This window comes from Cricetulus griseus, chromosome 2, assembly GCF_003668045.3.
Source record: "Cricetulus griseus strain 17A/GY chromosome 2, alternate assembly CriGri-PICRH-1.0, whole genome shotgun sequence".
NCBI lineage: Eukaryota > Metazoa > Chordata > Mammalia > Rodentia > Cricetidae > Cricetulus > Cricetulus griseus.
In genome coordinates, this window is record NC_048595.1 from 423,773,149 (window position 1) to 423,786,858 (window position 13,710).

The following is a 13,710-nucleotide window of genomic DNA, read 5'->3' on the forward strand; positions in this document are numbered from 1 at the left end:
TGAATAAGCTTGCAGCTGTATCTCCTGATAGTCAGAATCTCTCTCTTTGTTTTTATTGAGAACACATAGCCATCATGTAACTCGTGTTCCTGGGAAGATGAGGGCCAAGAGTCTAGGATGAAAATATTCTTTCCTAATAATGCCAATGAAGAGTAAATGCAGAACTGCAGAGACTATTCCTTCCCTCACTCCTACAGTAGGGTGTGCTACTTTATCCTCAGTGAATGAAAGAAGTTCAATCTACTATGTACATTGAAATACTATTTACACAGATAATATGGGATGATATGCTATATTTCTGTTTCAGGGTTTTATTTTTTCTTTTAATTGTAACTTAGAACTTTGTAAGATATAAAGGATGAAAAAATATCAGTTGTTATCATAAAGGCAATAGTTTAGGTAACTTTGCCTCATATACTTCATAAATTGTATTTCTTATTCTTGGACAAATTTGCAGCTTGTTTGAAATTTGAAAAAGTTATATTTTGCAATGATAAAACCATTTATATTTAAAATATTAATTAAAGATACAAATCTACAAAATTGTTAAGGTTCATGATTCTTCAAAGTTACAAAAGTGCACTGCTATATTCACAATACCATATTTCAGAATTGAAGAGGATAAATATTTAAAATATTTAAATAAAATAAATATTTATTATAGGTAAAATCCTTTAATAGATCCCAGGATTCCTATGTAAACTATTTTCTCAACACATTACACTACAGTGCAGAATAAAACTTCATAAAATTTACTAGATATGTAATTATTATACTGAACCACGAAGAAAGCCTTAGGCTTATATTTCTAATATTCCTATGAACAGCAGAATGGTTATTTTTTCTAAGTATATTTCAATATAAGGGAGACAGTAATTCTGAAAACTAAAATTTTCTTCATTAAAAACTCTGTGCCCTAATTCCTCCTTCCCTCTTTCAATATTGTAATATCCAACTCTATCACGTAACCTACCAAATCTGCAGAGTTGGACTTCCCAATTCTTTTTGTCATAAACACCAATTTTTCTACAAGACAGAAAGTATTCCTGGGACATGGAAATGATTAACACTGATTCCACAAAAAAAAAAACACAAACAGAAAAATTATTTTCTGTTTTATCATTACTTCAAAGTCTCCTGCCAGGCTTAGTTGACTCCCCATGCCTTACCCTCTCTGAGGGGTGGGAGGCAGGTAAAAGGGAGTGGGAGGAGCAGAGGGAAGGGGAACTAGTGCTGGTATATAAAACAAATAAAAAAATTAAAATAAAAACAACAACAACAACAACAACAACAACAACAACAAAAAACCACAGTCTCCAAAGCTATATTTTCTGTGTAAGCCACAAATTCTTAAGGAGAATCTACAGAGTGTCCTCATTTGGGAACATAGTCTTAGTTTGACATGTCCTATAGAATCATAGTGGAATATATAATTTGTCTTTTACAGATAGTAATACTGAAGAACTAAACGTTACAAAAGCAGCAAGACTTTTACATGACAGAGATGTAGCTAGAACAGATAGTTCTAGTTACTACTAAACTCTGTTTTATCTTATATACCCTAAGTGGACAGCTACTGAGTATTAAACTTAATTCACTTTAGCTGGTGGTGCAGAACTCAGAGTTGATATTAAACTAACTGCCTATCATGTTAGAAATTTTCCATCTCTAGTGAATTTTATGTGATGGGGTAGTCCTTCTGTGTATATGTTTGTCTTATTGGTTGATAAATAAAGCACTGTTGGCCAACAGGAAAGCAAGTTGGGTGGGATTAGGAGTGGAGGAGTATTCTGGGAAATGTAGTAAAGAGACGAGTCTTGTGATCCAGGCAGGAAGTGACATAGCAGGCAGACTCAGAATTTAAGCAGGGACAAGCAGGTCCCTTCTCTTCCTCCTCTCTTCTCTGTGGAGCTGCCATTTGATCCCAGCAAGAGAAGACACCTGCCGCTGGCATCCGATAAGATAAGTTCTGATAAAATAAATAGATTAGTAGTCATGACTGATAATTAAGACTGAGCTAGCAAGTAAGAAATCCTACTCATTGGCCAGCAGCATTGTACCTAATATAAGTCCCTGTGTGTTAATTTGGGCACCCATGTGGCAGCGGGGATTGGGCAGCTTGGAGGAAAGGTTAATTGTTCAGTACAGGTGTGCCTTAGTGATGGGTAGTATCTGATATGTAGGTTAACTCTTGAAGTATTATTCGGCAATGGGTGGGGTACCTACCTAGTCACAGCTACAGCTTCCCCATTCATCATTGGGACTTATTGTATTCCAAGCCCAGAGAAGTGTTTAATGATGGTGAGGTCCTCGGATTTGGTTATTCACACGATGTTCTTACTGCATCTTTCTCTCATCGACACCTGCAGTAATGAAGGGACAGGAGAGTAAATTAGCTACATTTAAACATGACTTAGACTAATGGTATATAGGTTAGATAAATGGTCCTGAGGTATCTAAAAACTGCTTTATAAACTTAATTGCTCAGTGGAATTTCAGGGTAGGAATACCATATAACTCTTATGAGAGTCAGCCTTGTTTTTCTTGAAAGAAACTGATCTCATCAACAAAACATGCTCAAATGAGACTAAAGAAAATAATTTGAAAACTAAAATGTAAGAAGCAGACAGTGAAGGTATTTACTGCCTACACATGAAAGTTAAATAAAGTGAATCTCATATTTTAATATGCAGGCATCAAGTATAGTCTTATATTTAATGCCAGGATTTAAGGTAGTGAGGAAAAAGTTGAAACAAAATGTTGAAAATCTATGTGCTGTTGAATAAGGATGTCCCAATTATGAGCTGGGATAGATTAGGTGCAGTTCTACCGGTAAAATGCTTTCTATGCAAGCATGAAGATCTGTTTGTGATCTCCAGAACCCATATGAAAAGGCAAGTGTGATGGCATACACTTTTCATCCTAGCACCAGGGAGGTGGAGTCACAATTATGCAAGTCCCAGGTCCCACTGAGAGACTCTCCATCAAGAAAACAATTTGTATGACCTCTGGCCTCCACATGCACATGCATGTGCATTTGCACACACAGGAATATACTTGTGGGCACAAGAGTTCACACACACACATTACCTGATGAAACAGTGTACACAGAAAATGGTAATTCTCCAAAGAGATAAAGAATGAAATGTGGTTGTTGTTCCACTCAGCTGTAAGATGCTAAGAGCATGGCTCACAATATAGTGATGAGAAAAGTTTGATAAACTACATGGCTTTGTTCTTTGTGAACCTGTTAGGTATCTAGAGTCACAGTGCACACATGGAACCTAGAAGTCAAGCCAAAGTAAGTGCATGCAAGGGATAGAATATGAATGTGCTATCAATGGCAGAACAAAAAGAGAACTGGTGTCATACCTGAGAGCTGGAGGAATTCTGCTAATGTCTGTCATAAACTGCTAAAGTCTAAATGAGGCAAGACTACCCCTGCTCGAAAGGGGTGAATAGAAATAAAATGCTTTGCCATTCAGTGTTTGAGAAGGGACTATTGGTTCAGGGCTCTGAGGGACACATTTGACACAGCCACCACTATTGAGAGCTCTAATGAATAAGGTCAACATCCCACTTTGGTACCAGGAGCAACACTGTCTCTATTCCTGGAATCAAATTGCATGATCTATAAGTTCTGTCAAGTCTGACTTGACAGAAGGGGATCCCTGAAACTTCTAAAGTCTTCCAAACCGACCCCTTGAGGGGTCTTAGAGGAAGGCTGGGATACTGGAGAGAACATCCCTGGGTGGAGTTGCCTAAGAAGGGCCAGTGCTCTACTGGGATCATTCACCCTGGAAAAGGAAATATAGAAGATATTTTAGGGAGTGAGTGGTGAAGACAGAATGATTTGTAAGAGTAATTAAATTTAGGAATGTATGATTCAGTTAGATGGATTTCAATGCTTTTAGGGTTTGAGATGATAAAATCTGAAACACTCTCATTGTTATATCATCATTATGGGAAGCATCCAATTGTATACCAGGAATAGAGACAGTGTTGCTCCTGGTACCATGGTGGGATGTTGCCCTTACTCAGGAGAGCTCTCATTATTGGCTGTGTCAAGTGTGGGTCCAGAGTCCCTCTGATCCCTGTGCCAATAGTCCCTTCTCAAATATTAATGACAAAGGATTTTATTTCTATTTACACTTTACAGGAAGAGGTAGATAAAATTGTTGGCAACTGTTGTCTCTATTGGCAGATCCCAGGTATGACTGGGCAGCTAACTAAAGAGTCCCTAGCCTAATTACAGAGTCCCAAGCCCAGAAAGAGTTTCTGTTACCTGTTACTTTACAGTAACCACTGACCTCTACATATATGCATACAAACACACAGGAACATGAACACAACAGACATACATGGACACTTGAACACATGGACACATACACACACAGGACACACACACACACACACACACACAGAAGGACACACGCGCACACATACATGCACAAACTCTCTCTCTCTCTCTCTCTCTCTCTCTCTCTCTCTCTCTCTCTCTCACACACACACACACACACACACACCACAACACACACACACACACACACACACACGGACAGGGACACACACAGGTAATACTGTGCCTAATTTCATTTGGAATTATCCCTAAGTTTGTACAAGGCATGGCTCTCCCCTGTTCCTGTCTTGAAGCAGCTTTGTGAATGAGTCGTGGCAGCAGTGTGGAGAAAGGAATTGTATTCTATTCCACATTTATTTTGATCTTCAGGTGTTGGACAGTATATCCTGTCTCTGCTGACCTAGAATATATTGTCAAATCAATCCTCATAAGACTTGAACTTGATGCCACGCTCACGATTTTTTGGTTATCATGTTCTCCTGAAAGTCAGAACAGAGTATATAGAAAATTTCTGAGACTCGGGAATTTTACTCACTCAGCTCAGAGGTCAAAAGCAGGTGCAAAAGCAGCAACCTCCCAGGAGCACTTTTCATTGCAGGAAGAGCACATTGCCTGTATTACAAGTTAGACTTGGAAAAATGCCTTGCCTAGGTAGGAAATACACGTGTGGGACTGAGACCTGGTCTTGGACTCATTTTCCTCACTCTGGAATGAATGTTGATATGCAAAGGGCATATATCAAAGTAATTAGATTCAATGTTAAATGCAAGTCTACATTAGAAATGTTTATAATTCCCCCCACACAACTCCTGTCTTGCTCCTGTAGCAAGTCTGTCCTTCCGGCCCCTAAAATTAACATCTGATTACACCTCTCTAAGTTGTCCTGATGCACTGCTCAGAGTCTCATTCCATAGAACTGCAGGAAAGGCCTGTAGTATTTGGTTGTTGCTTGTGTACTCCATCTAACTTTCTGTTATCCTTCTCTTCTTGAATGAAAAAATAGTTTAAAATCTGAGAATATATAGCATAATTTCCTGCCCAATAAACTCATTCTTCGAATCCCCTATTTTTATGTTGTAAACATTTGCTTGTGTGTATAGCTTTTGTTCCAGTGTGTCATCTTTTAAAGATTGTGTTGGCCATCTCTGCCCGTTCTTTGTCCCATCCCTTCCATCCTCTATATTCATTTGGTAAAATTCTTATAGAATGCTGAAATTAATTGGTTATATACTTATGCAATGTATTAGAACATGAAGTCATTGAAGAAAGAGTATATCTTTGCATTTCTAAAAGAAAGTACATTTGTGTATATTAATATATGTTTTAAATCCAAAAGAGTATAAGTCTTTCAAACATAAACTTTTGAGAGATAAGTGTAGGCTAGCCTGATAGTGAAAATAAAATGAAGAAAGAATTTGAATTGACACGTACAATGCAATATAAACTGATATCAATCTTTTCTATCATTGAAAAATGACTGTGAATTCACTAATGATTTCCATTGCCAATAAAAGAAATCTCCTGAAGCTATTCAGAGGGGCTACTGAAACTCGCCAAAGTATTTCATCCCTGCATCCATATTGCAACTCATGGGGCTGTTAGGTAACAGTGGCTTCAGCAGTAGCATTTTGCTGACATGAGTAGGGTGTGCCTCCTTGTCTTTCTACCCTATATTAAGGAGATTCCTGAGAGAGTGTTAAATGCTACAGATGAGAGGAGAGCATTGACAAGAGAAGACACCAGAAAAAGAGGCCCACTCGTTCATACACGCAGGAATACTCAGGAATCCCTCTGTTTTGCCCAATTTTAATATTTTTGTTTTTGTTTAATCACCTATTATTATATTATTTTACCTTAAAAACATCTCTACAAGTACTATATATATATATATATATATGACTTATATATATATATATATATAAATTTTATTTAAATAAATTAGAAACAATCTTATTTTACATATCAATCACAGTTCCCTCTCCCTCCCATCCTCTCCATCCCATCACCCATCCACTCCCCAGGGAGAGGGAGGCCTTCCACGTGGAGTCATTAAAATCGGTCAAGTTATTTGGGGCAGGGCCTAGGCCCTTCCCTGTGTATCTAGGTCAAGAGAGTATCCCTCCATGCTAAATGGGCTCCCGAAGTCTGTTCCTGCACTAGGAATATATCCTGGTTCTACTGCCAGAGGCCCCATAGACTGCCCAGTGCTCCTAACTGACACCAACATTCAGGGGGCCTGGTTTGGTCCTATGTTGGTTCCCCAACTGTCAGACTGGGGTCCATGAGTTGCCACTTGCTCAGGTCAGGTGTTTCTGTGGATTTTCCCAGTGTGGTCTTGACCCCTTTGTTCATCACTCCTCCCTGTCTGAAACTGGATTCCAGGAGTTTGCTCAGTGCTTGGCTGTGGATTTCTGTTTCTGCTTCCATCAGCTACTGGATGAAGGCTCTAGGATGGCATATAAGGTAGTCATCAATCTCATTATAGGGGAAAGGCATTTAAGGTAGCCTCTCCACTATTGCTTAGGTTGCTAGCTGGGGGTCATCTTTGTGGATCTCTGTATAATAACCTAGTGCCAGATTTCTCTTCAAACCTACAGTGTCTCCCTCTATTGGTGTGTCTCTTTTGCTCTCCTCTATTCCTCTCCCCACTCAATCTTCCTGATCCCTCATGGTCTCCCCCCTCCTCTTCTCCCCTCTTCTTTCTCCTCCCTCCCTCCCTCCTCCACCCATACAATTTAATCAAACACTTATGAAAATTTAGTATGGGAAAGGCATAGTCAAAGAGCTGGTCATTACCAACATGAAGAAACAGACCTTGTCCTTAGTGACCAAAGACTAAATATAATAAATGGCTATGATAATGTTTAAAAAATGAAGAAGAAAGAAGGCAGTGCCAGAGAAACAAAGTATTAAATATACAATTTTAAAGATGTTCTCACACAGGCTCAGTGTAGAGTCCCGCCACGATAAGGTGAAAGTGGAGGAAAGACTAAAACTATGGAAGCACAAGGTCACAGCTTCCTAGAGCTGGACTGAATCCATAGATGCCCTGAAGGAAGACGGCTTTCTGTGCTGGTGCACAGGAGAAGATGGATGGAGTTGTCTAGCACTCTACCTGCAACATTTTCATCAGTACACAAATCAATAAACCTCCTGGGTAAGATCTCAGCACTTAAGCAGCCTTTCTGGTATCTTTAGACCAAGGGCCAGCAGTGACCTCTGCTGTTGGCTCCTCCTACTTCTCAGGATACCACTTCCATATCTCCACCCTTCCCTAGCCCTTCACCCTCTCCTTACCACTCTCCCCTTGGTTCTCTTGGTCAAGTCTTGACTGCCTAGGTGCCTGTGCCTGGAACTTGTGTCCTATTCTTCCTGGAAAATGAGTTCTGGCTCTAGAGCTGCTGCCTGGTTCTGGTCTGCTTTTACTTCACAGTCCCTCTCTACAGTGGCTACCTTAAGCTCCCTACACAGTGGAAAGTATACCTGTGAAGTGGTCTTAATAAGTTATTTACCTGAAGAGTTTATTTCCCTCTTCAGTTAGAAGGCAAGCCTCATGAGAACAAAGACTTCATTTCTCTGGTTTAACCCCCCTTTATGGGAACTGTGGCTCTAGACATAATGCTAGATATTAACTGAGTTTTCCTAAAAAGAAAGTAAATATATCCTTTGTATCTTTTGTTTAATAAAGGATTGGTATTATATAATCTGTCAAACATTGATTAATTTTTTATCTACTATAAAATAATTATCTGTATAAAAATAATTCTTAAGTAATAATAATGCATATGTTAAAGGAAAAGAAAGTTTCAAATATAATATTCTTCAGATAGTCCAATTAACTTTTAGCCATAAAATGAAAATAGAGCTTAACTATGTATAAATATCAAAATGTTCTGATTAGACAAGCTTATGCTTTACAAGAAAAATTTATTTTAATATCACACCTATGCACATTTGTTAATGACATAAACTACTCAGAGGGATGGCTATTGTAATCAATAAGAAAATTGAATGAATTGCATATATTTCAGTTTTTAGAATCTTGAAGGACATTCTGGGACCCCTTTATCTTATTTCCAGGATAGCATCATCAGTCCTGATTTGTTTAAAGTTAAGTAGACCAGCCTGTAAGCTTTCATTTCCTTCTGCAATCTAAGTAATTGCATCAATGCAAGATATGAAACAGGATTAAGATCATAATTACAAATTACTTTTGTAATTCTATGTTGTTGTCCTGTGTAGCAAGATGTTTTCCTATACAAATGTTGTACCACATCAGTACACCAGTTTCCCATTGGAATCTCTCTTTAGATAAAGTTTCCTTTAGCAGCCTTCATAGAGCAGGTGCTGGAGGGAACAGGATTCTGCCCGCTGAAGCCCATGTGACCAAACCTTTGCTGGTAGCTGCAGAGTTGCAATTGTTGGTTGGGACAGCTGTTGCTTAAGCTGTAGACACTGTACTGAATGCAGAACAACACTATGAATGTTCCCTGAATTTTATTATTGCTATAATGTATTTTCCTTTCTTTGCTTCTCTCTTTCTTTCTTGAATTCTGTCCCCCTCTGTTACCATGTACCTCCTCACCACCAGCCTTGGGACACGGGCCTAGTCTGTTCATGGGCCTCTCCTGTTTTTACAATCGCTAAAGTCTGCCCACAGTTCTACCTTTTCACTTGATTTTCTTTGTGATTCTAGGTCATTTGGAGGCTTTTAGTTAAAACAGGGGTGTCATTTGAAAACTGTAGCAAGAACATTTGGACAAAGGCAGTTTTTACTTCAGAAAACCAACAAAGACCATTCTCCGTATAGATGTATACTGAGCTTGATTTACTCTGTCCCAATAGAGAATCCTCTTATATATCAAGCCCATGCAGCAGTCTGCTAGTTCTTTATCTTAGGAAAGGGTATAAGAACTTACAGACATTTCTTCTCTAATGTACCCTAATGTCTGAGGGCTATCATGAATAGCTTATAGTAAATGGATCATAAATATGTCTGATTCCCCCATCGAAGGTCTCACTGTCTTTAGGGAGCAGGTGAGAGGGTGGTTGGGGGGTTGGTAGGGTGCATGGGAGGATGGGAGAGAGAGGGAAGGTGGTAATTGATATGTAAATGATTGTTTATATATATATATATATATATATATATATATATATATATATATGCCTGAATACTCTTCAAATAATTTAAGTTCTAAAAGTAGGTGTTATTAAGATAAATATTTTATGAGCTGAGTAAAACAGAAGATAGCATATTTTACCTGTACTGTCTTAGGTTTCCAATTGCTGTAAGCCATGAACACCATGACCAAGGTAACTCTTATAAAACAAAATATTTAGTTATGGCTAACTTAATGTTCCAGAGGTTTAGTCCATTATCATCATGGAAGCTTGCAGACACGCTCTGGAGCAGCAGCTGAGAGCTACATGCTGATCCACAGAGAGAGGTGCAGGGAGACTCTGCTTGATGGCATGGCTTCTGGAACCTCAGAACTCACATGCAGTGACACAAATCCTCCAACCAGGCCATACCTCCTAATCCTTTTAAGTAGCATCACTCCCTGGTGACTAAGTATTCAAATGTATGAGCCTATGGGGGCCATTCTTAATCAAACCACCACATGTGTCAATCTTAGTTAATGCTCTGTTGCTGTGAAGCGATGCTGTGATCAAGGCAGTTCTTATAAAAAAATCATTTAATAGGGGGGCTTGCTTACAATTTCAGAGAGAGGATGAGGTTTGGCTTTTTTGTTATTTGTTTGTTTTAATCATTGTGGTAGGAAGCAGGAAGGCATGGTGATGGAGCAGTAGCTGAGAGCTTTACATCCCGATCCACAGGCAGCAGGCAGAGAGAGAGAGGGAGAGAGAGAGAGAGAGAGAGAGAGAGAGAGAGAGAGACTCTAGACCTGACATGGGCTTTTAAAACCACAAAGCCCACTCCTAGCAACTCACCTCCTTCAAAACACACACACACACACACACACACACACACACACACACACACACACACACACACGTGAGAGAGAGAGAAGAACATACACAGAGAGAAATATACACAAAGAGAAAGAGAGAAACATATACACACAGCATCTAAAAGGAAAGAAAAGGAAAAACACTTGTTCTTTTTTGACCCACCCTTGTACTTAGCACTTCTAGGAAATCAGTCACCTGAACATTTGTGTCTAAATCTGTTGACCCTGTTGTATACACCCATGTAGTGGCATGCCTGTTTTACATGTGAATACTTTGGAGTTAGGACTTTTGACATAAAGATCTTAGCAAGGAGGGACATACTTGCCTGCACTTTGGAAGGTCTTGGCTGCCCCTGGGTATTTGGCAAGATGCTGGAGACACAATGACTTATATCACTGAATGATATACTCCTCTCACGTGATTTCTCTCTCTGTGTGTCTCTCAAACACACACACACACACACACACACACACACGCACGCACGCACGCACGCACGCACGCACGCACGCACGCGTGCACGCGTGCACGCATGCACATGCAAAATGCCCTCAGGGATGTCCTCTATCTTCACAAGAACCAAAGTATACTGTGTTTAATATTGTGGTACACATAATTTGAAACATGAAAATATTTTCAAATTTGTATTTCTTGTTATTTAGAAGTATTTACATCCACAAGCTATACTTTTTAAAACTTCTGAAAGTATTACTTGCTTTTATTATTAAATATCAACTTGTGATACTTATAAAGAAATGGCAGTACAAATCCCAGTTTTGTCTTAAATTAAAAGAGAAATATATTAAAGTTATGTGGAGAGATTTTTAGCCACAGGCAAAAATACTCAACAGTAATTCTTATGCTAGGCCAAGACTTTGATCCATGATAGCCTGCTAACCCATTAGAAACAGGTTAGAGAAAAGGATGAAATTGTTTTATGTTTGTTTAAATATTTTAGATAAATGTATTTTTTCTTGTTTGGTCTTCAATACCAAAAACTAAAAGTATAAATGACAAGTATGTAAATAAAGAGATAATTGCTACAAAGCAAAGAATATATTTATTTTCTATCTGTGAAACATTGACTATTATATGGCAATTTTCAGCTATGCTGATTGAAAGGTAAGTAGATCCCCTTTTTGTCTTTAATGGGAATGTCTACAGTCCATATAATCTACCATGCCTGCAGCATTTTCAAGAGCTCCCTGTAAGTGCTTGCCATTTCCTCTGAACAAATGAAAATTTCATGTCCTACTTAAAATAAAAAGAAGTACACTATTAAAAATAAAATGCCTTTCCTAATATTGACATTTCTTTTTGTAATTTAACTAAAACATAATTACGTCATTTCTCATGTCCTTTTCCTCTCTCCCTACCTCCTATGTTGACACCCCTTCTTTTCCAAATCCTTGTTTAGCCATTATTGTTATATATACATACAAAGAAATAAGCATACCCATATAACTTGGTGCATACCCATACATGTTGCCTGCTTGTATGTTTCTAGGGCTGTTCCTTGGTATGGGATAACCCATCACAAGGGTCAGCCCTCGGGAAGAATTTCAGCAGTTGCTAATTGCCTATCACTCTTCAACTTGGGGTGAAGCTGTTGAGATTTGCCCCATCTACAATGGTATGCCAACTGCTATTGGAATTGCTCATGTATTGTTCAGGCAGCCATGCTGTTAAGATTTCATGGCCACCACTCCCTGTTAGATACAGAAGGCACTAACAGCAGACTTCCTAGTCCTCGGGCTCTTACAATCTTTCTGTCCACAGTGTTCTCGGAGTCTTGGGTTCAGACATTGTGTTGTTGAAATATCAACTGGGTCTAGGCACCAATCTGTCATTTGTTTTCTGCCTTCTGACTAGTTGTGGCTTTCTGTGATGATCTCCTGCTGCTTCCATATGAGGCTTCCTTGATAAAGTGTGAGATCTCCACTTAGCAGTGGGAATGAAGATTAGTATTCAGAATGCAGTTTGGAAGTGGCAGTAGATATACGTTCCTTCTCTATTCATAGCATGACTTTATTCACACATTCATCCAATTTTATTTATTTATTCTTGAGGTGTTTTCTGAACACCCCAACTAGCCAGGCATAGTGCTAAAAACACAGAGAAAGAGGTGTCTCCGTGATGAAACACAGATTGAGGCAGAGGCAATTACCATTCAGTGGGTGAAAGCTACCAAGGGAACACAAAGAATATTCAAAAGTCAACTCACAAAGACGATGAAAGTGTTGTTTGCTTGGAGCTGATATTTTGCCCCCATAACACCCAGAAATGCTGGCTGCTCCTGATCACTGGCCAGCACTGTTTCCTTAAACTGTGTTTAGTGTCAGCTCTTTGAAAGCCACACTTTGAAATTATTTGCTAATAACTTCAATATAAAAATCCAATGATTCATCATCAATTAATCAGTACCTTAAAATCTAATTTTAATGATACACCACAAAAAATCCCATCTCCTTTCTTGTCTTCTTGAAGAATTTAATCAGTGTAACATCGGTCAATGCCAACAGCTTTCTCCCTATTGTGTTTTTAAAGGGTCTCAACACACCTAGACATCTTCATTTTGAAGTCTGTTTTGTCATATAGTGTAACATGTAACCTTGAACTCAACTCAGGCTAAGAACGAAAGTGCTATTTTGATAAATTAATCAGGAGTACTCTAGAAGATCTAATTTAAAAAGTACACATTAGCCGTTTATCTCCTAATATGATTTCCTAATCAATCAAGGTAAATAATTGTGTAGACTCAAATATTATCATGAAGTGTAGCCATTTAAGTGTGTAACTAAAGCAAACAAACCTTAATTAATCACACACCACTCAAATATATACATATATATATATGTATACTTGTATATGTATATTTACAAATACATGTATATTTATACATATACACATGTTTTAGAGAAAACCTGGATTGTTTTTTAAAACAAATTGTCTTCTTGTTTTCTTGAATACAGTGGCAACAAGTTGGCTACGTCAGGTGGTGATGCCACAGTTAAAATATGGGACCTTGCAAAAGGTGACTGCATATTGACCTTTGAAGGACACAACCATGCAGTATGGTCCTGCACATGGCACTCTGGTGGTGATTTTGTGGCTTCTGCCTCACTGGATCTGACTAGTAAAATCTGGGATGTCAACAGGTAAGAACTCCTTTTAAATGTTATCGATCTACATTGATAAACATTTACATGAGTAGAGTGTGTTGTTTTTCACATTGCTGCCACGGGGAAATAATATAAGATACTGTTCATTACTAAGATTATAGAGAATAATAATAAATAATCTTTATGAAATCCATTTCTAGCTCTATCAATCTTTGTATTAGAAGCTTGTAGAAATGAATATTTATTTTAAAGAGACTT

General features: G+C 38.4%; 1 protein-coding gene across 1 annotated transcript in view; it reads left to right on the forward strand.

The window, feature by feature from the left end:
• The window catches only part of LOC100761061 (sperm-associated antigen 16 protein), an 816,909-nt gene that overhangs the window by 399,637 nt on the left and 403,562 nt on the right, over positions 1 to 13,710 (forward strand). The window contains exon 14 of the mRNA XM_035441020.1: positions 13,303 to 13,488. Within this exon, the coding sequence (XP_035296911.1) occupies positions 13,303 to 13,488 (186 nt within the window). The remainder of the gene's footprint in view (positions 1 to 13,302; positions 13,489 to 13,710) is intronic.